The sequence below is a fragment of the Hylobates moloch genome, unplaced genomic scaffold (assembly GCF_009828535.3).
Source record: "Hylobates moloch isolate HMO894 unplaced genomic scaffold, HMol_V3 SCAFFOLD_14, whole genome shotgun sequence".
Classification (NCBI taxonomy): Eukaryota; Metazoa; Chordata; class Mammalia; order Primates; family Hylobatidae; genus Hylobates; species Hylobates moloch.
The window spans coordinates 51,787,407-51,811,082 of record NW_026652289.1 but is presented as its reverse complement, the minus strand read 5'-3'; the positions used below and the strand labels follow the sequence as shown (position 1 = coordinate 51,811,082).

The following is a 23,676-nucleotide window of genomic DNA, read 5'->3' as shown; positions in this document are numbered from 1 at the left end:
TCTTATGCAGCAATAAAATAAAATAAATTATTACTGGGCATACTAGAAAACAAGTCCAAAGACTAAAAACCAAGAAAAAATACAAAAAAAGGGAATATACCCACACATTAGCCAAGTAATAAAAGTTATCAGAAATAGATTTTAAAGTAACTCTAATTAATATGAACTGAAAATAAAAGGATTGAAATTTTCTGCAGAAAACTACATACCTTAAAAGAATCAAGTAGAAATTATAAAACTGAAAAATCAAAAAACTGAAATTAAGAACTCAATGAATGGGTTTAACAAGAAATTAGTGAATTAGTTAAACTAAAATATCCAGAATGAAAACAGAAAAAAAAATAGAAAAGAGCAAAAGAGACATAAGAAATTTTTTAAAAGGTCAAACAGAAGCAAAAACTGAAATCTGAGGAAAAGAGAAACAAAAATGGGATTAGAGCACATAAAGGCTGAGAACTTTCCAAAACTAACAAAAAAGATCATACCACGAATCAACAGGCACTATGAATAAAACTGTGAATTTTTTTAATAAAAAGGTAAAATAAAAAGACAAACGATAGACATATTAGGGTTAAAAAGTACTGACAACTAAAAAAAAAAAAAACACCTTAAAAGTAGTTACAAGTAACCTCAAATTAATAAGAATAAAACTGACAAGTGACATTCTATAAGAAATAATAAATGCAAGTCAATAAAATACCTTCAAAGTGAAAAAAGTAAATAACTGCCATGCAGAAATATGTGAAAATATCTATTTAAAAACTAACAAAAGGGCCGGGCGCCGTGCCTCATGCCTGTAATCCCAGCACTTTGGGAGGCCAAGGCGGGCGGATCATGAGGTCAGGAGATCGAGACCATTCTGGCTAATATGGTGAAACCCTGCCTCTACTGAAAATACAAAAAATTAACTGGGCGTGGTGGTGGGAGCCTGTAGTCCCAGCTACTCGGGGGACTGAGGCAGGAAAATTGGTTGAACCCAGGAGGCAGAGGTTGCAGTGAGCTGAGATCGCACCACTGCACTCCAGCTTGGGTGACCGAACGAGACTCCATCTCAAAAAAAAACTAATAAAAAATGAAGATAACCAAAAAATAAATAAATAAATAACACAGTCACCTGGGGAATAAGGGCAAGATGGGATAGGGATGGGGATTGGTGACTAATTACCAAATCCAAGGAGCTGCGGCTGGCCTTATTTGTTACAATTTGCATTTTTTTTTTTTGTCTTGTTTTTTTGAGATGGAGTCTCACTCTGTCACCCAAGATGGAGTGCAGTGGTGTGATCTCAGTTCAGTGAAGCCTCTGCCTCCTGGGTTCAAGCAATTCTCCAGGTTCAAGCAATTCTCCTGCTTCAGCCTCCCAAGTAGCTGGGACTACAGGCACACGCCACCATGCCCGGCTAATTTTTGTATTTTTAGTAGAGACGGGGTTTCACCATGTTGGCCAGGCTGGTCTCAAACTCCTGATCTCAAGTGATCCACCCACCTCAGCCTCCCAAAGTGCTAGGATTACAGGTGTGAGCCACCAAGCCCGGCACAATTTGCATTTTTATGAGCAAAATATTGCACAGATTTCTTGATTACTTAAAAGCTATAAGATATACCTTTTCATTAAAAATAAATATTTTGAATATTACAAATAAAAGAGGAAAAACAAAAAATGGAATTCACGTGGATATTCTAGAAGAGAAATAAAATATTACTGAGGTTATGAGCTCAATAAATCGCTTTAACCACAAACTAGATACAGCAGAAGAAAGGTCAGTGAACTGGAAAATATGACAGTAGGAAATATCTACATGAAAGCACAGAGGAAAAAAAGAACATAGAAGAGAAAATAAACTTATAAGACATAGTGAAAAAGTCTTACATGGTACAACTGGAGAAGACCCTGAAGGAAAGAACAGAGAAACTGGAGCAGAAAAAAAATTTCAAAGGGAATGGCTTTAAAACTGACAAAAGATATCAGCCAAATTCTCCCAGAAGCTCTACAAACCCCCAAGCAGGATAAATACAAAGAAAACCAAACATAAGTATATCACAGAAAAACTGATGAAAACCTGAAACAAAGAAAATCTTAAGAGTGTACAGAGAAGATAAGAGCTCATTACCTTCAAAGGAGTGACAAAAAAAGCTCAGCTGATTTTCCAACAAACGGACATGATAAATGTCAGTAAACAGTGGAGCACCCTTAAAGTACTGAAAGAAAATTACTGTTTTCTAGTATAAAAAAAATTCTAATCTAGTATAATAATATAGTATAATAATCTACTATTATACTACATTATGTACTATATATACTATACTATTATACTATATTAATACAGTATAATCATCTAGGTTTGCATGCAAATGAAGAACACCAAAAAACAGTAAAAATATGAATAAAAGAGTACGAATACAAACTATATGAAAGTACTATAATCTTATGAAATTTTAAAGATATGAAAAACAAAGTGTATGACAATTTCACAAAAGGTGGAAGGGGAGTAAACAAAGTGTGATAAGGCCTTTACATTCTCCAGGAAGCGATAAAAGCAACAATTTATAATAGACTCTAATAAATCATTAAGAAATGTTGGGCCAGGCATGGTAGTTCACACCTGTAATCCCAACACTCTGGGAGACTAAGGTGGGAGTATCACTTAAGGTCTAGAGTTCAAGACCAGCCTGGGCAATAGAGTAGAACCTTGTCTCTACAAAAAAAAAAAAAAGAAAGAAAGAAAAATTAAAGCCAGGCATAGTGGCACCTGTAGTCCCGGCTACTCAAGAGGCTGAGGTGGGAGGATCATCTGAAACTAGGAGTTCAAAGCTGTAGTGAGCTATGATGGCACCACTACACTCCAGCCTGGCCAACAGAGCCAGATTCCATCTCACGATAAAGAAAAAGGAAGGAAGGAAGAAGAAAGGAAGGAAGGAAGGAAGGGAGGGAGGGAGGGAGGCAGGCAGGCAGGCAGGCAGGCAGGCAGGCATCTCTAGGGTGCCCACTAAAAAATAATAAAATAATATATAAATAACTGGCTTACAGGAAGAAATGGAAAGATATACTGCTAGAGCATATATAGTGATACTTTTAGTAAAAAGTTTATCAACCAGGAAAACATATCAATGTCAAATGTGCACATATCTAACATATCTAATAATGTACAAGCAAAATTGAAATAAGAGAAAAATGCAATTATTTTGGAAGATTTTAACACAACACACTCTTTTAGAAGCTGGCAGAACAAGTAGACAAAAATATTAAGTAACAATACAGAAGATTTGAACAACATAATTAACAAGGTTGATATATTTGACATATCCAGAACCCAGCATTCAACAATGGCAAAAACACATTTTTTCCAGGTGCATGTTTTCCAAACTGTCAATATCCTTAGTGATAACTCAGGTCTCACTAAATTTCAAAGTATAGAAAGTAAAAAGAGATATAACCTGAATAATCCCCATGTGTTTAGAAGTTAAGCAATACATTTCTTTTCTTCTTTTTCTTTTTTTTTTTGAGATGGAGTCTCGTTCTGTTGCCCAGGCTGGACTGCAGTGGCGCCATCCTGACTCACTGCAGCCTCTGCTTCCAGGTTCCAGTGATTCTCCTGCTTCAGCCTCCCAAGTAGCTGGGATTACAGGCACCCGCCACCAGGCATGGCTAATTTTGTGTATTTTTAGTAGAGATGGGGTTTCACCATGTTGGTCAGGCTGGTCTTGAACTCCTAGCCTCAAGTGATCCATCCGCCTCGTCCTCTCAAAGTGCTGAGACTACAGGCATGAGCCACCACACCCTGCTAACCAATACATTTCTAAATAACTCGGGGATCAAGGAAAAAATCACAATGGAAATTGTATTTTTAGTTAAATGATAATAAAATGATGGCAGGTTAATACTTACAAGATGCAGCTTAAAAGAAACTGCATAGCTTTAAAGGATATGTAAGAAAGAAAACAGGCTAAAAATAAATTATCTAAGTCTATTTCAAGAAGTTAGTAAAAGAGCACCATATTAAATCCCAAGAAAGGAAGTAATAAACAGCAAAAAAATCAATATAATACAAGATCAACATGTGATACAGAAAAATAAAAAAAAAAACAAAAGTGAGTTATTTAAAAACACTAATGAAATGTATATATTCATTGGCAAGAGTGATCAAGTAAAAACAAAAGGAGGCAAAAATAGTATTAGGGATTAAAAAGAAATATCACTACAGATCCTAGAAACCTCCAGACATCAAAAAGATAACAAAAGGATATTATAAATAAAATTGTATCCAGTCAGTCACTGTGGCTCAAACCTGTAATCCCAGCACTTTGGGAGGCCATGGCAGGAGGACTGCTTGAGACCAAGAGTTCAAGACCAGGCTGGACAACATAGCAAGACCTCTCCCTACTAAAAATAAAAAACAAATAGCCAGGCATGGTGGCACTACCTGTAGTCCCAGCTACTCAGGAGGCTAAGGCAGGAGGATCACTGGAGCCCAGGAGTTCAAGGTTTCAGTGAGCTATGATCATCATGCCACTACACTCCAGCCTGGGTGTGACAGAGTGAGACTCTGCCTCTCAAAAAAATAATAATAATAATTAACATTGTAGCAATGAATTTGTAAATCTCTATGAAACAGACAAATCCCTTGAAAAACATAACTTACCAAACCTTGGCATAAACGAAAACAGAAAATCTGAATAGTTACTGAAGAAATTGAATCCCACAAAAGAAAACCTATGACCAGATGGGTTTCACGGGTAAATTATCCTAATCATTTAAGCAACAAATTACATTAAATTTTCTAGAGAAGAAGAAAAAACTCATTTTATGAGGCCTGAAAAACTCTGATATCAGAACCTAATAGGACCATACAAGAAACACAAATTACAATTTAATGTCTTTTGAGAGAAAAGATGTGAAAATCATATATATGTATGTGTATAAGCACACAAACGTAGGCCAGGCGTGGTGGCTCATGCCTGTAATCCCAGCAAAACTTTGGCAGGTCAAAGTGGGCGGATCACTTGAGGTCAGGAGTTCAAGACCACCCTGGCCAATATGGCAAAACCCCATCTCTGCTAAAAATACAAACTTAGCGGGCATGGTGGTATGCGCCTGTGATTCCAGCTACTCAGGAGGCTGAGGCATGAGAATCGCTTGAACCTGGGAGGCGAGGGTTGCAGTGAGCTGAGACTGTGCCCGGAATTGGTGGGTTCTTGGTCTCACTGACTTCAAGAATGAAGCCGCGGACCATCGCCGTTAGTGTGTTACAGTTCTTAAAGGCGGCGTGTCCGGAGTTTGTTCCTTCTGATGTTCGGATGTGTTCAGAGTTTCTTCCTTCTGGTGGGTTCGTGGTCTCGCTGGCTCAGGAGTGAAGCTGCAGACCTTTGCAGTGAGTGTTACAGCTCATAAAGGCAGTGTGTTCCCAAAGAGTCAGCAGCAGCAAGATTTATTGCAAAGAGCAAAAGAGCAGGGCGCGGGGCTGGTTGGGGAGGCTCCGGCCACACAAGAGCCCACGGTGGGGGACCGGGGGCAGGCTCAGGCATGGCGGGCTGCAGGTCCCGAGCCCTGCCCTGCGGGAGGCAGCTAAGGCCCAGCGAGAAATCAAGCGCAGCGCCAGTGAGCCGGCACTGCTCGGGGACCCGGCGCGCCCTCCGCAGCTGCTGGCCCAGGTGCTAAGCCCCTCACTGCCTGGGGCCACCCCGAGTACGGGGCCCGCCAAGCCCACGTCCATCAGGAACTCTAGCTGGCCCGCAAGCGCCGCGCACAGCCCCAGTTCCCGCCCGCGCCTCTCCCTCCACACCTCCCGGCAAGCTGAGGGCAAGCTGAGGGAGCGGGCTCTGGCCTCAACCAGCCCAGAGAGGGGCCCCCACAGCGCAGTGGTGGGCTGAAGGGCTCCCCGAGCATGGCCAGAGCAGACACCGAGGCCAAGAAGGGGCCAAGAGTGAGCGAGGGCTTCGAGGGCTGCCAGCACGCTGTCACCTCTCAAAATCGTGCTACTGCACTCCAGCCTGGGCAACAGAGTAAGGCTCTGCCTCGAAACAAAAGCAAAAAAAAAAAAAAAAAAATACACACACGTTTATACATGTATGTATAAACATGAACATACTTGCAAATTGAATTCAGATATGAGAACACCACCAAGTTGGGTTTATTTCAGGAATACTAGGCTGATTTAACATTTTTCAAATCAATGAATATAATTCACAGAATTTATTAATCTGTTAATAAATTTATATTTATTAACAGCATAAAGGAGAAAAGCCTTGTGTTCATATCAACAGATGGAAAGAAAAGCATGTAATGAAATTCAATATTTATTTATAACTTTTAAATTCTTAGCAAACTACAGCAAATATCATATATAATGGTATAAAACTGAAAAAGACAAGGATGCTACTACTATCACCACTTCCATTCAATGTTATATTGAAAGTCCTAGCCTGTGTAACAAGGTGAGAAAAAGAATAAAACAGGGAAATTACAAGCTGAATCTACAGCAGCTTGTTACACTAGAAAGTATAGAAATGCTCAAAGAATAATATGGACATACCAAATAGACTTGGCTGGGTACACTGGCTCACAACTGTAATCCCAACACTCTGGGAAGCCAAAGCAGGAGGACTGCTTGAGTCCAGGAGTTCAAGACCAGCCTAGGAAACATAGAGAGACCCCCATCTCCACAAAAAATTTAAAAAATTGGTGCAGCTACTCAGGAGACTGAGGCAGGAGGCTGGCTTGAGCCCAGGAAGTCAAGGCGGCAGTAAGCTGTAATTACGCCACTGCACTCTTGCCTGGGTGACAGAGACCCTGTCTCAAAAAAAAAAAAAAAAAAAAAAACCAGCTTAAAGTCTCCCACTGGCTAATCTGGGACAATCTGAGTATCAAAATAAATAATGATAATGTTAGATTACATTAAATAAAATTAAAAATCAGAGTCCAGATAACAAGAGAATGTAAGCCTTTTCCTCACAGATCTTTAACTAATAAGTAAATCATTAATGGATTCTAAAACTAGTAAGTGACAGTTTGATAAGGTACTGTATATTTACACATCCTCGAAGTGCTTCTCCACAAATTGCTTACTAATATCAAAAGAGAAAACAGAAACTTTAAAGTAGAAAAGCTTGACACTACATTACACTAACAAAGTGATCAAAGTTAACAAGCAGGACGAATTCACATCATATACCTCCTAATGTGATGTACTGAGAAGGACACATCATCATTCATGTGATATTCTGCCTAAAATGCAAAACCTGAATCTAATCATGATGAAACATCACCTAAACTGAGAAGACATCCTTCAAAATAACTGTTCTGTAGTCTTCAAAAATGGCAAAGTCAAGAAAAAGAAAGGCTGAAGAACTGTTCCAGATTAAAGGAGACCAAACAGACCTGGCAACTCCAAATGGATCAAGAAGAAAATAACTATAAAAGACATCATTCAGATAATGACAAATTTTGAATATCTACTGTGGATTATATAATAATACTGTACAAATGTTAAATTTCCACATTTTGTTCACTGAATTGTGGTCATATAAAAGAATGTCCTTAATTCTTAGGAAATACATATTGAAGTACTTAAGGATGAAGGAGTATGTTGGCTTCAAATACTCTCAAATGATTCAGGGAGAAAAGTAATATGCATATATTTATATATGTGTGCAGGTAGATATGTGTATATAGATGTATGTATATTTACAGACATGTGTTTCATACACACAGAGAAAGGAAAGAATAAAACTAATGGGGCAAAATCAGCAATTGGTAAATCTGGCAAAAGGATATATGAGAATTCATATATGGATAAATGTATATGGATATACATCATATATGGATGTATTCGTATATGGATGTATGTATATTTACAGACACGTGTGTTTCATATACACAAAGAGAGAAAGGAAAGAATAAAACTAATGGGGCAAAATTAGTAATTGGTAAATCTGGCAAAAGGATATATGAGAATTCCTCATAGTCTTCTCACAACCTTTCTTAAATTTAAAATTATAATGAAATTAAAAATTACTAAAAATGATACAGGGGAATATTTTCATGATTTTCAGGTAGAAAGAAATAATCAGGACACAAAAAGCACTAATCATAAAGGGAAAATTTAATAACCAAACTTCATTAAAATTAAGAACAGATCCTATTCAAAAGACAGTATTAAAAAATGAAAAAGCAAGCTACAGAGTAGGAGAAGTGCCAAAGGTGCCAAAGGTCTTAGATTCAAGATAAAGAACTCCTTAAATCAACTGCAAAAAGAGAAAGACACTGAGTCAAAGCCAGGCACGGCAGCTCATGCCTGTAATCCCAGGACTTTGGGAGGCCAAGGCAGGAGGATTATTTGAGCTCAGGAGTTTGAGAGCAGCCTGGGAAACATAGTGAGATCCTGTCTCTATTTAAAAAAGAAAAAAAGAAGAGGAAGAAGAAGACAGAGACTGAGTCAAAAAAGAAGTCTACTGGGTCAATAAAAAAATGAGCAGGAAACTTGAGTAGGCACTTCACAAATGATATCTAAATGGCCAATAATCAAACGAAAAAGTACTAAGAATCAGTCATCAAAATTACCAAAAAAAATTTTTTAATAAATAAATTATTATACTGTGTACTGGTGAGGATCTGGGGCAACTCCTCCCATACACTACTGACAGGAAATGAAACTGGTAGCACCACTTTAGAAATCTGGTATTATCTACAAATACATGACCTGGCCTCCAGTCTCATCTTGTACTATTATTTTCCTCCTTTGCCATGCTCCAAAATCACTGACTTTCATTCAGTTCCCCATAAGCACCAAGCTCCATCCTAATTCAGGACATTTACACAGAATTCTTTCTTCTATGTGGAATAGTCTGTCCCTCTATAATGCACATTTATTGGCTTCTTCCCTAGCATTCATTCTCTGCATCCTCCTTTCCTAATAGTTCAATTTTTGTTGGGGTCCCTTGTGGTTCTAGGTAAGCACCTTTTGTCCCTAACTCCAGGGTGCAGCACATGACCTTGCCTAAGTCAATCTGCTTGCCTAGCCACAACAACTGATCCAGAGGTGAGCATGTGACCTAAGGTGATTAAAACTGAGGATCTCAGATCTTTTACTGGAATGTTAAAGACTCTCCTACTGGCCATATATTAGGGAATATACAGCTTTGGAAACTACTGCTAACCATCTAGGGATCATAAAGACAGCAAGCCTTAAAATAATGGAAACAGAACAGAAGCCAGAGTAAGTGGAGGAAAAGCAATCAAATTCTTGATGACACTGTCGAGCCACTGGATCAACTCTTATCTGAAGCCAACTCTACTTGCTACTGAAAGCATCCTAAGAGAGTATTCCTCTTAGCCTAGCCAAAACCTAATGATCTTTCGAATCCCAACTTAAATGTAACTTCCTAAGGCTAAGTTTTCTTCAACCCCGAGACTTGGCCAGGATTCCTTTTATATACTCAAACCAACTTGTACTCCTTTGTAACACTTAACCACAATTATATTTTAAATCATACACTTAATGTGTTTACTCTGTCTTCCATTAGACAGTAAGTTTCTGAAGGAATAGGTTTTGTTCACTATTCTCACTGTCTAGGATGGTGTCTGGCACATAAATATGTCATGAGTAAATGAATAACTGACAGAATGATTTTAAAAAAGAATCAATAAATAAACATTATTGGGAAATGAGGTGTTCTACATAAATTGATAACTGAAGTTTGCCCTGCTAAGCACAAATTCTTTTTGGTTTTATCATTTTGTATGAAAATCTCTGAACACATTTCCTTGACCTCTGCAACAGAGGCTACTAAAGAAACTTACTCTTTTCTTGATAACTTCAGGTTATCACTACGAACACCAACTTCTGCATGATACTATAATTTAATTATGCCTCAGGAGTTATAGAAATACAAAAGACAGTTGTCCTAAAATAAATGAGCACAGACAAAAGTGTTGTTAAAGATTTTTTAGTTCTTTATTTCCTAATGATTAAGTAGAACACAAAAGCTTAATTCTTAATTATTTTCTCCTCTTCCCTAACAAGCTATTAGCTGTCAATTCTTATTTGGTAGGCTTATGGGAAATGTACTATTACAGTTCTGAATAAGGAACTCAAGAATTCTGCAAGTACAGTGAATATACCTACAGTGTGTGGACTATCTGTTGTGTATGATCATAGGCATTTTTCATTTACTTTCAGGTTTTTGGACATATTCCTTAGAGTCACAATTGGCAGATAAGAAAAGCTTTACTTTACCTGCTAGAGTTTTAAAACAAAGATCAATAGGAAATAGTATGCAGCTATAAAAAGAAACGAAGATCTCTAACATTCTAGGATATATTGCTAAGAGAAAAAAAAAAAAACTCCCAAGATACTAAAATATATTACCTTTAGGTTCAAAAAAGAAAAACACATGTATATACATATAAATGTATACATTCTTTTTGAAAATATAAAGGATAAATCAAACATTAATAAAAAGATTACCCATGCACCCATTAAAATGGCTACTATCAAAAAAAACAGAAAATAAAAAATGTTGGTGAGGATGTGGAAAAACTGGAACCCTTGTGCACTGTTGGAGGGAATTTTAAATGTTGCAGCCACTGCGGAAAACACTATGACAGTTCCTCCAAAAATTAAAAATAGATTTACCATATTATCTAGAAGTTCCACTTCTGGTTACGCACCCGAAATAACTGAAAACAGTTCTTTACTATTTTATTTATTTATTTACTTTTTGGAGACAGAGTCTTGCTCTGACACAAAGGCTAGAGTGCAGTGGTATGATCGTGGCTCACTGCAACCTCCGCGTCCTGGGTTCAAGCGATTCTCATGCCTCAGCCTCTCATGTAGCTGGGATTAAAGGTGCATATCACCACGCCAGCTAATTTTTTGTATTTTTAGTAGAGCCAGGGTTTCGCCATGTTGGCCAAGCTGGTCTCAAACTCCCGACCTCAAGTGAGCCAACTGGCTCGGCCTTCCAAAGTGCTAGGATTACAGGCATAAGCCATTGCGTCCAGCCTGAAAACAGTCTTGAAGAGATATCTGAACACCCATGTTCATAGCATCATCATTCACAATAGCTAAAAAGGGGAAACAGCCCAAGTGTCTGATGAATGGATAAGCAAAATGTAATATATACTGACAACAGATTATTATTCAGTCTTAAAGAGGAAGGAAATCTGACATATGCTACAACATGGATGAACCTTGAAGACATTAGGCTAAATGAAATAAGCCAAACACAAAAAGACAAATACTGGATGATTTCACTTATATGTGGTACATAAAGTAGTCAAAATCACAGATATAGCAAGTGGTACAGGAGCAGGGGGTAAGGGGAAATGGGAAATTATTGTTTAATGTATATAGAGTTTCAATATTGCAAGACAAGGAGTTCTGAAGATGAATAATAGTGATAGCTGCATAACAATATGAATATACTTAATACAACTGAACTGTATACTTAAAAATGGTTCAGATGGTAAATGTCATGTTATTTGTATTAGCACAATTAAAAAAAAATTAATGTTACCCACAAGGGAAGAAGAGGAAGAAGAGAGAAGAAAGGTGAATTTCTCTAAATGAACATTGTTTTATAGGTTGAATTTTGAACCATGTAAATGCTGCATATGCTATTAAATTAAAATTAAATCAAAGGAAAAAGAATTCCCTAAAAATCAAAAAGAAGCTGAGGACGGTAGAATCTCTTTTGTCAAGATACTAAGAAAGACCAGGCATAGTGGCTCATGCCTGTAATCCCAGCCCTGTGGAAGAAGGCCAACGCAGGAGGATCACTCGAGGTCAGGAGTTCAAGATCAGCCTGGGCAACAAAGCAAGACCCTATCGCTACAAAAAAATAAAAAATAAAAAACTGGCCAATCATGGTGGCATGCACCTATAGTTCCAACCTACTCAGGAGGCTGAGGTGGGAGGAGAGCTTGAGCCCAGGTGGTAAAAACTGCAGTGAGCTATAATTGTGTCACTGCACTCCAGACTGGGTGACAGACAGACTCTGTCTCAAGAAGAAAAAAAAAAAAGATACTAAGAGAAAAAAAATCTGTCAACGTAGACTTCTATCCCCTCTAAGACCATCTTTCAAAATTAGGGCAGATTAGAAAAAAAGAAATCTTCTGGCAAACAAAAGCATAGTTTATGACCAAAAGACCCAAAAGCAGACCAACAGAAAATAACCCCAAATGACAGATATGAAAAATCAAAACCTTAGAACTGAGGAAGAGTATGAAGTGGGAGGGATGAGATAAGAGCACACAACAAACAGATGCTCTCCTGCTCTTTCTTTTTTTCTTTTTTTTTTTGAGACGGAGTCTCACTCTGTCGCCCAGGCTGGAGTGCAGTGGCACGATCTTGGCTCACCACCAGCTCTGCCTCCCAGGTTCATGCCATTCTCCTGCCTCAGCCTCCTGAGTAGCTGGGACTACAGGCGCCCACCACCACGTCAGGCTAATTTTTTGTATTTTTAGCAGAGATGGGGTTTCACTGTGTTAGCCAGGATGGTCTCGGTCTCCTGACCTTGTGATCCGCCCGTCTAGGCCTCCCAAAGTGCTGGGATTACAGGCATGAGCCACCGTGCCCGGCCCTCTCCCGCTCTTTCAACCAGAAGAAGGGGCTCTGCCCTGAGCCCCACACTTCAGAAGGTTGTACCTATCAAAAACACCAAAATCCAAAAGGAATCAGTAACTAATTGAGTGAACACAAATTAAGAGAGAGGGACTCACAAACTAAACTGGGTCCCTCCAGGCCAGACAATAAGAGAGAAGGAAGAAGGCAAATCAGCATCAGTGCTGGAAAAAAACAGAGCAAGAATATCTGCTTTTGATTAAGGTTGGTCACCCCAACTATCCCAAAGGAAGTATCCGGGCAGACTGGACTCCCTGTATACCTGCATTTCTTTCTCCTCCTCAATTTGAGTAGTTTAAGAAGATGTTTGGAATTGCCTGAAAAATCTTGAGTTAGAAAAGTAAAGTGTGGGGGACAGAAACCTGTTTTCCCTGGCTCTCTGGGGAATTTCACATCAGTCCCCATACCAGATTCAAGACCTACTCTAGCCCAACTTCTAGCCTACCTAGCCCAGAGAGAGTAGGTTCCTTTAAGACTTGGCTAGACCCTGGGTAGGAGGCCAGGTCAGGCTGTTAGCGTCCATTGATTTGTAACTATTTAATATCAAGAAATTTTAAAAGCTAGCTTCCACTTGTATTCCTAACCTAGGTACCATAAGTGTTAGAGGCAAGCCTGAGGAGCCGCAGGGTTCCTGGGCTCTAAGGTTGAATAGTACATTCATAGCTGCTCACTTTATCACTGTGCTTTATGACAGTGTGTTCCACAGGATATCTTGAATGAAAAAACTATTACATTAAAAAAGATAAAAGAAAGGAATAAAAGAGAAAGGCAAAAAAACTAAGGCTAGTCTTTAAGATATCACTTACCATCATTCTTTAAATTCTCTTCTATGCCAAGATCATTTATCACATAAACCCATGGAGTATGACTCCTACAATAAAAAATATATATACACTTAGTTATAACATTACCAGAAAACCATAATTATTCATAAAAAGATATAAATCTCATCCCCACACTTACATTAAACAACAACAAAAAAAGCTGCTCCTTTATATTACCTGTTGGGGTATAATATAGCATGCTTTATATAAATATTCCATGCTGAACAAGACCTCAGTGCTCTCCAAAAAATAAAAATAAAATGGAAAAGAAACAGTATTAATTACATGGACATCCTAACCCAGAGGGGTTCCAAACTTTTTTACTACAACCCATAAACACATACACGTTTTATATCTTACCCAGTTCATACACGTTTAACTGAATTAAAAATTTCGTAAAGTAACAGATGTACTGTAATATTTCCTTCTGTATTCTATTTCAGTTTTTAAATGCTGCTTTCACTGAACTGACTCACTAATGAGTCTCAACTCAGTATAGAAAATCCTGTGTAACTTTCCTTAAGAACGTTCATAAACTAAGATTTTATCAGAATATCTCAATTAACAATTACATAAGGCTTTAAGTACAACAGCCCGTACATTTCAGGTAACCTATTTAATGTAGCCAAACTTTTACTCAAAGAAATCCAAGTCAGGGAAACTAGACAGAACACAGGGACAGGGAAATTGCTTAACAACAACAACAAAAAATGACCTAATCCTGTATGAAGAGTCAGTGAACAAAGAAAAGAAAGCAGCAAATGGAACCAAACCTCCCTCCTTCTGGAACAAAACCTAGGTCATTCATCCTTTGTCAATAAATATGCTCCTTTAAAATGCACTACCAGTAAACATATGTCCAGATAAAAATTTATATACAAATGTTCACAGCAGCATTATTCATAACAGCTAAAGAGTAGAAACAACCCAAATACCCATCAACTGATGAATGGATAAATAAAATGTACATTCACACAATGAATAAAAGGACATAAAAATGGATAAAAGACCAAAAAAAAGGAAGAAAGTGCTAATACATGCTACAATATGGATGAACTTTAAAAACATCATGCTAAGTGAAAGAAGCCAGTTATAAAAAAACACATATTGTATGATTCCACATACAATGTGAAATGTCCAGAACAGTCAAATCCATAGTGTCAGAAAACAGAGGTTGCTGAAGGCTGGGGGGTTAGGAGAAAATGAGAGTAACTGCTAATAAGCACAGGGTTTCTTTAGGGGGTGATGAAAATGTTCTAAAATTAATTATGGTGATGGCTGCAAAACTCTGTGAATATACTAAAACCATTTTTAAATGGGGAAATTATATTGTATATGAATCATTTATCAGTAAAGCTATTATATTTTTTTAAATGTACTACCTCTGCTCACAAACCTCCAACCTCTCTCCATCTCACTCGGAGTAAACGCCAAAGTCCTCACAGTAGCCTATCATGTCTAAAATTTTCCAATTCCATATACCCCTTCTCCCCAGCATTCACTGTACTCCAATCACACTGGCCTGCTTATGCTTCCCAGCATGCCAGACATATTCTAGCATTAGGGGTTTATACCTGTTGGACCTCCCATGTGGAACTCTCCCAATTCACTGTGCACAAATGTCACTCTCAATAAGGCCTTCCCATATAACATTCATTCATTCATTCACTCATTTGGAGACAGGGTCTGGCTCTGTCGCCCAGACTGGAGTGCAATGGTGCGATCTTGGCTCACTGCAACCTCTGCCTCCCTGACTCAAGCTATCTTCCCACCTCAGCCTCCTGAGTAGCTGGGACTACAGGTGCACACCATCATGTCTGGGTAATTTTTGTATTTTTTGGCAGAGACGGAGTTTCACCACGTTGCCCAGGCTGGTCTCGAACTATTGGGCTCAAGCAATCCACCCACCTCAGCCTCCCAAAGTGCTGGGATTAAAGGCATGCGCCACCATGCACACCTGGCCCTATTTAAAATCATAACCCTACCAAACAAAGAAAAGCTATGGGAGTTCATCCCACCTTACAAAAAGGCTAAAAGAAGTTCTTCAAGTTCAAACAAAAGAAGACTAAACATTCATCTGTTGATAGACACAGGTTGATTTCATATCTTCACTACTGTGAATATGCTGCAATAAACATATAAGTGCAGGTATCATTTTGGTATATTGATTTCCATTGGGTAGATAGATACCCAGTAGTGGGATTGTTGGATCAAAAGGTAATTCTACTTTTTAGCTTTTTAATACATCCCCATACTGTTTTCCATAGAGGGTGTAACAATTCACATTCCCACAAAATTGTACATGGACCCCATAAATTAATATAAATTTTTTAAAAGGATGCTAACGATGTGAAAATGTATAAAAATAAAACTCACAGCCGGGCACGGTGGCTCACATCTGTAATCCCAGCACACCAGGAGACCGAGGTGGGCAGATCACCTGAGGTCAAGAGTTCAAGACCAGCCTGGGCAACATGGCAAAACCCTGTCTCTACTAAAAATACAAAAATTAGCTGGGTGTGGTGGTGCGCACCTGTAATCCCAGCTACTTGGGAGGCTGAGGCAGGAGAATCGCTTGAAACCAGGAGGCAGAGGATGCAGTGAGCCAAGATTGTGCCACTGCACTCCAGCCTGGGCAACAGAGTGAGACTCTCTCTCAAAAATAAATAAAAATAAAAAAAATATGCTGGCAAGGTTCTGGAGAAAAAGGAACACTTATACGCTGTTGGTGGGAGTGCAAATTAAGTTCAGCCATTGTGGAAGATAGTGTGGTGATTCCTCAAAGACCTAAAGACACAAATATAATTCAATCCCATTACTGGGTATATACCCAAGGGAACATAAATCATTCTATTATAAAGACACATACACCTGTATGTTCATTGCAGCACAATTCACAATAGCAAAGACATGGAATCAACCTAAATGCCCTCAATGCTTGACTGGATAAAGAAAATTTGGTACATATACACCAGGGAATACTATGCAGTCATTAAAAAGAATGAGATCATGTCCTTTGCAGGGACATGAATGTAGCTAGAGGCCATTATCCTTAGCAAACTAATGCAGGAACAGAAAATCAAACACCGCATGTTCTCACTTATATGTGAGAGCTAAATGATGCTAAATAATGAGAACACATGGACACATAGAGGGGAACAACACACACTGGGGCCTTTTGGAGAATGGAGGGTGGGAGGAGGGAGAGGTGAGGAAAAATAATTGATGGGTACTAGGTTGAACACTTGGGTAATGAAATAATCTGTACAACAAAGTCCCATGACACAAGCTTACCAATATAACAAACCTGCACTTGTACCCCTGAACTTAAAATAAAAGTTTCAAAAAAAGAAAGTCAGAGTCCGTTCCAAGATGGCCAAACAGGAACACCTCCAGTCTGCAGCTTCCAGCATAAGTGACACAGAAGACAGGTGATTTCTGCATTTCCAACTGAGGTACCTAGTTAATCTCATTGGGACTGGTTGGACAGTGGGTACAGCCCACAGAGGGTGAGCCGAAGCAGGCCGGGGCATCGCCTCACCAGGGAAGCAAAAGGGGTTGGGGATTTCCCATTCCTAGCCAAGGGAAGCTATGACAGACTGTACCTGGAAAATCGGTACACTCTTGCCCAAATACTGCACTTTTCCCACAGTCTTAGCAACCCACCGACTAGGAGATTCTCTCCCATGCCTGGCTCAGTGGGTCCCACACCCACGGAGCCTTGCTCACTGCTAGTGCAGCAGTCTAAGATCAACCTGCAAGGCTGCAGCCTAGTCAGGGAGGGGCGTCCACCATTGCTGAGGCATGAGTAGGTAAACAAAGCTGCCAGGAAGCTCGAACTAGGCAGAGCCCACCACAGCTCAGCAAGGCCTACTGCCTCTATAGACTCCACCTCTGTGGGCAGGGCATAGCTGAACAAAAAGCAGCAGACAACTTGTGCAGACTTAAACGTCCCTGTCTGATGGTTCTGAAGAGAGCAGTGGTTCTCCCAGCACGGCGTTTGACCTCTGAGAACAGACAGACTGCCTCCTCACGTGGGTCCCTGACCCCCGTGTAGCCTAACTGGGAGACACCTCCCAGGAGGGGCCGACAGACACCTCATACAGGCAAGGGCCCCTCTGGAACGAAGCTTTCAGAGGAGGGTCAGGCAGCAGTATTTGCTGTTCTGCAATACTTGCTGTTCTGCAGCCTCCACTGGTGATACCCAGGCAAACAGGGTCTGGAGTAGACCTCCAGCAAACTCCAACAGACCTGCAGCTGAGGGACCTGACTGTTAGAAGGAAAACTAACAAACAAAAAGGAATAGCATCAACATCAACAAAAAGGACATCCACACCAAAACCTCATCTGTAGGTCACCAACATCAAAGACCAAAGGTAGATAAAACCACAAAGATGGGGAGAAACCAGAGCAGAAAAGCTGAAAATTCTAAAAACCAGAGTGCTTCTTCTCCAAAGGATCGCAGCTCCTCACCAGCAATGGAACAAAGGTGGATGGAGAATGACGAGTTGACAGAAGTAGGCTTCAGAAGGTCGGTAATAACAAACTTCTCCAAACTAAAGGAGCATGTTGTAACCCATTGCAAGGAAGCTCAAAAACCTTGAAAAAAGGTTAGACGAATGGCAAACCAGAATGAACAGCGGAGAGAAGACCTTAAATGACCTGATGGAACTGAAAACCATGGCAAGAGAACTTCGTGACGCATGCACAAGCTTCAATAGCCTATTCCATCAACTGGAAGAAAGGATATCAGTGATTGAAGATCAAATTAATGAAATGAAAGGAGAAGACAAGATTAGACAAAAAAAGAGTAAAAAGAAATGAACAAAGCCTTCGAGAAATATGGACTATGTGAAAAGACCAAATCTACATCTGATTGGTGTATGTGAAACTGATGGAAAGAATGGAACCAAGTTGGAAAACACCCTTTAGGGTATTATCCAGGAGAACTTCCCCAACCTAGCAAGGCAGGCCAACATTCAAATTCAGGAAATACAGAGAATACCATGAACATACTCCTCGAGAAGAGCAACTCCAAGACACGTAATTAACAGATTCACCAAAGTTGAAATGAAGGAAAAAATGTTAAGGGCAGCCAGAGAGAAAGGTCAGGTTACCCACAAAGGGAAGCCCATCAGACTAACAGCAGATCTCCTGGCAGTAACCCTACAAGGCAGAAGTGAGTAGGGGCCAATATTCAACATTCTTAAAGAAAAGAATTTTCAACCCAGAATTTCATATCCAGCCAAACTAAGCTTCATAAGTGAAGGAGAAATAAAATCCTTTACAGACAAGCAAATGCTGAGAGATTTTGTTACCACCAGGCCTGCCTTATAAGAGCTCCTGAAGGAAGCACTAAACATGAAAAAGAACAACCGGTACCAGCCACTACAAAAACATGCCAAATGGTAAAGACCATCGATGCTATGAAGGAACTGCATCAATTAATGGGCAAAATAACCAGCTAACATAATGACAGGATCAAATTCACACATAACAATATTAACCTTAAATGTAAATGGGCTAAATGCCCCAATTAAAAGACACAGACTGGCAAACTGGACAAAGAGTCAAGACCCATCAGTGTGCTGTATTCAGGAGACCCATCTCATGTGCAGAGACACACATAGGCTCAAACTAAAGTATGGAGGAAGATCTACCAAGCAAATGGAGAGCAAAAAAAAAGCAGGGGTTGCAATTCTAATCTCTGATAAAACAGACTTTAAACCAGCAAAGATCAAAAGAAACAAAGAAGGTCATTACATAATGGTAAAGGGATCAATTCAACAAAAAGAGCAACTATCCTAAATATATATGCACCCAATACAGGGACACCCAGATTCATAAAGCAAGTCCTCAGAGACCTACAAAGAGACTTAGACTCCCACATAATAATAATGGGAGACTTTAACACCCTAATGTCAATATTAGACAGATTAATGAGACAGAAGGTTAACAAGAATATCCAAGACCTGAACTCAGCTTTGCACCAAGTGGACCTAATAGACATCTACAGAACTCTCCACCCCAATTCAACAGAATGTACATTCTTCTCAGCACCACATTGCACTTATTCTAAAATTGACCACATAATTGGAAGTAAAGCACTCCTCAGCAAATGTAAAAGAAAAGAAATCACAACAAACTGTCTCTCAGACCACAGTGCAATCAAATTAGAACTCAGGATTAAGAAACTCACTCAAAACTGCACAACTACATGGAAACTGAACAACCTGCTCCTGAATGACTATTGGATACATAATGAAATGAAGGCAGAAATAAAGATGTTCTTTGAAACCAGTGAGAACAAAGACACAATGTACCAGAATCTCTAGGACACATTTAAAGCAGTGGCTGTAGAGGGAAATTTATAGCACTAAATGATCACAAGAGGAAGCAGGAAAGATCTAAAATCTGCACCCTAACAACACAATTAAAAGAACTAGAGAAGCAAGGGCAAATAAATTCAAAAGCTAGTAGAAGGCAAGAAATAACTAAGAGCAGAGCAGAACTGAAGGAAATAGAGACACAAAAAACCCTTCAAAAAATAAATGAATCCAGGAGCTGTTTTTTTTTGAAAAGATCAACAAATTGATAGAATGCTAGCAAGACTAATAAAGAAGAAAAGACAGATGAATGAAATAGATGCAATAAAAAATGATAAAGGGGATATCACCACAGATCCCACAGAAATACAAACTACCATCGGAGAATACTATAAACATCTCTATGCAAATAAATTAGAAAATCTAGAAGAAATGGATAAATTCCTGGACACATACACTCTCCCAAGACTAAACCAGGAAGAAGGCAAATCTCTGAATAGACCAATAACGGGCTCTGAAATTGAGGCAATAATTAAGAGCCTACCAACCAAAAAAAGTCCAGGACCAGACAGATTCATAGCCGAATTCTACCAGAGGTACAAAGAGGAGTTGGTACCATTCCTTCTGAAACTATTCCAATCAATAGAAGAGGGAATCCTCCCTAACTCATTTTATGAGGCCAGCATCATCCTGATACCAAAGACTGGCAGAGACACAACAAAAAAAAGAGAATTTTAGACCAATATCCCTGATGAACATTGATGCAAAAATCCTCAATAGAATACTGGCAAACTGAATCCAGCAGCACATCAAAAAGCTTATCCACCCACAATCAAGTCGGCTTCATCCCTGGGATGCAAGGCTGGTTCAACATATGCAAATCAATAAAACATAATCTATCACATAAACAGAACCAATGACAAAAACCACATGATTATCTAAATAGATGCAGAAAAGGCCTTTGACAAAATTCAACAGCACTTCATGCTAAAAACTCTCAATAAACTAGGTATTGATGGGACGTATGTCAAAATAATAGCTATTTTATGACAAACCCATAGCCAAGATCATACTGAATGGGCAAAAACTGGAAGCACTCCCTTTGAAAACTGGCACAAGACAAGGATGCCCTCTCTCACCACTCCTATTCAACATAATGTTGGAAATTCTGGCCAGGGCAATTAGGCAAGAGAAAGAAATAAAGGGTATTCAATTAGGAAGAGAGGATGTCAAATTGTCCCTGTTTGCAGATAACATGATTATATATTTAGAAAACCCCATCGTCCCAGCCCAAAATCTCCTTAAGCTGATAAGCAACTTCAGCAAAGTCTCAGGATATAAAATCAATGTGCAAAAATCACAAGCAATACACCAATAACAGACAAACAGAGAGCCAAATCATGAGTGAACTCCCATTCACAATTGCTACAAAGAGAATAAAATACCTAGGAATCCAGCTTACAAGGGATTTTGAAGAACCTCTTCAAGGAGAACTACAAACCACTACGCAACAAAATAAAAGAGGACACAAACAAATGGAAGAATATTCCATGCTCATAGATAGGAAGAATCAATATCATGAAAATGGCCATACTGCCCAAGGTAATTTATAGACTCAATGCCATCCCCATCAAGCTACCAATGACTTTCTTCACAGAATTGGAAAAAACTACTTTAAAGTTCATATGGAACCAAAAAAGGGCCTGCATTGCCAAGACAATCCTAAGCAAAAATAACAAAGCTGGAGACTTCACACTACCTGACTTCAAACTATACTACAAGGCTACAGTAACCAAAACAGATATATAGACCAATGGAACAGAACAGAGGCCTCAGAAATAACACTACGTATCTACAACCATCTGATCTTCGACAAACCCGACAAAAACAAGAAATGGGGAAAGGATTCCCTATTTAATAAATAGTGCAGGGAAAACTGGCTAGCCATATGCAGAAAGCCAAAACTGGATGCCTTCCTTACACTTTATACAAAAATTAATTCAAGATGGATTAAAGCCTTAAATGTAAGACCTAAAACCATAAAAACTCTAGAAGAAAACCTAGGCAATACCTTCAGGACATAGGCATGGGCAAAGACTTCATGACTAAAATACCAAAAGCAATGGCAACAAAAGCCAAAATAGACAGATGGGATCTAATTAAACTAAATAGCTCCTGCATGGCAAAAGAAACTACCATCAGAGTGAACAGGCAACCTACAAAATGGGAGAAAATTTTTGCAATCTATCCATCTGACTAAGGGCTAATATCCAGAATCTACAAAGAACTTAAACAAATTTACAAGAAAAAAAACAACCCCATCAAAAAGCGGGCGAAGGATATGAACAGACACTTCTCAAAAGAAGACATTTATACAGCCAACAGACACATGAAGAAATGCTCACCATCACTGGCCATCAGAGAAATGCAAAGCAAAACCACAATGAGATATCATCTCATGCCAGTTAGAATGGCCATCATTAAAAAGTCAGGAAACAACAGGTGCTGGAGAGGATGCACAGAAATAGGAATGCTTTTACATTGTTGGTGGGAGTGTCAATTAGTTCAACCATTGTGGAAAACAGTGTGGTGATTCCTCAAGGATCTAGAACTAGAAATACCATTTGACCCAGCAATCCCATTACTGGGTACATACCCAAAGGGTTATAAATCATGCTACTATGAAGACACATGCACACGTATGTTTATTGCAGCACTGTTCACAATAGCAAAGACTTGGAACCAACCCAAATGTCCATCAACGATAGACTGGATTAAGAAAATGTGGCACATATACACCATGGAATACTATGCAGCCATAAAAAAGGATGAGTTCATGTCCTTTGCAGGGACATGGATGAAGCTGGAAACCATTATTCTCAGCAAACTATCACAAGGACAGAAAACCAAACACCACGTTCTCACTCATCCTTGGGATGGTAATTGAACGAGAACACTTGGACACAGGGCAGGGAACATCACACACCAGGGCCTGTCACTGGGTGGGGGCCTGGGGGAGGGATAGCATTAGGAGAAATACCTAAGGTAAATGACAAGTTGATAGGCACAGCAAACCAACATGGCACATGTATACCTGTGTAACAAACCTGCACTTTGTGCACATGTACCCTAGAACTTAGAGTATATTAATAAAAAAAAGTCATTACATAATGATAAAGGGGCAATTCATCAAAAGGATGTAACCATTGTAGATATGTATGCACCCAACATTGGAGCACCAAAACTTTAACACCACTGAAAGGAAAAATAGACAGCAATACATTAATAGCAGGGGACTTCAATACCCCACTTTCAACAAGGGATAGATCATCCAGACAAAAAAAAAATCAACAAGGAAACAGTGAACTTGAACAGTTATATAGGCCAAATGGACCTAACAGACATATGCAAAACATTCCATCCAACAGCAGCAGAATATACAACATTTTCAAGCACACACAATATTCTCTAGGATAGATCATATGTTAGGCCACAAAATAAGTCTTAACAAATTCAAGAAGATTTAAATGATATCAAGTATCTTTTCTGACCACAATGGTATAAAGCTAGAAATAACAGGAAGAACACTGGAAAATTCACAAATATGTGGAAATTAAACTACACACAACTAAACAATCAATGGGTCAAAGAAAAAATCAAAAGGGAAATCAAAAAGTATCCTGAAACAAGTGAAAATGGTAACACAACATAGCAAAACTTATGGGATACAATAAAAGCAGTTCTAAGAGGCAAGTTTATAGTGACAAAAGCCTACATAAAGACAGACAGGGCCAGGCGCAGTGGCTCACGCCTGTAATCCCAGCCCTTTGGGAGGCCGAGGCGGGTGGATCACCTGCAGTCAGGAGTTCAAGACCAGCCTGGCCAACATGGTGAAACCCCATCTCTACT

The 23,676-nt window shown here is 39.1% G+C and overlaps 1 protein-coding gene across 7 annotated transcripts in view; it reads right to left on the bottom strand.

Moving 5' to 3' along the window:
- Positions 1-23,676, bottom strand: part of SCAPER (S-phase cyclin A associated protein in the ER) — a 591,234-nt gene that overhangs the window by 557,514 nt on the left and 10,044 nt on the right. For all 7 annotated transcript variants that reach the window (XM_058428046.1, XM_032176146.2, XM_058428043.1 and 4 more), the window contains exon 2: positions 13,424-13,488. Coding sequence is in view for 6 of the 7 variants with exons in the window: in XM_032176146.2 (XP_032032037.1) it covers positions 13,424-13,429 (6 nt within the window). In the remaining variant the exon portion in view is untranslated. The remainder of the gene's footprint in view (positions 1-13,423; positions 13,489-23,676) is intronic.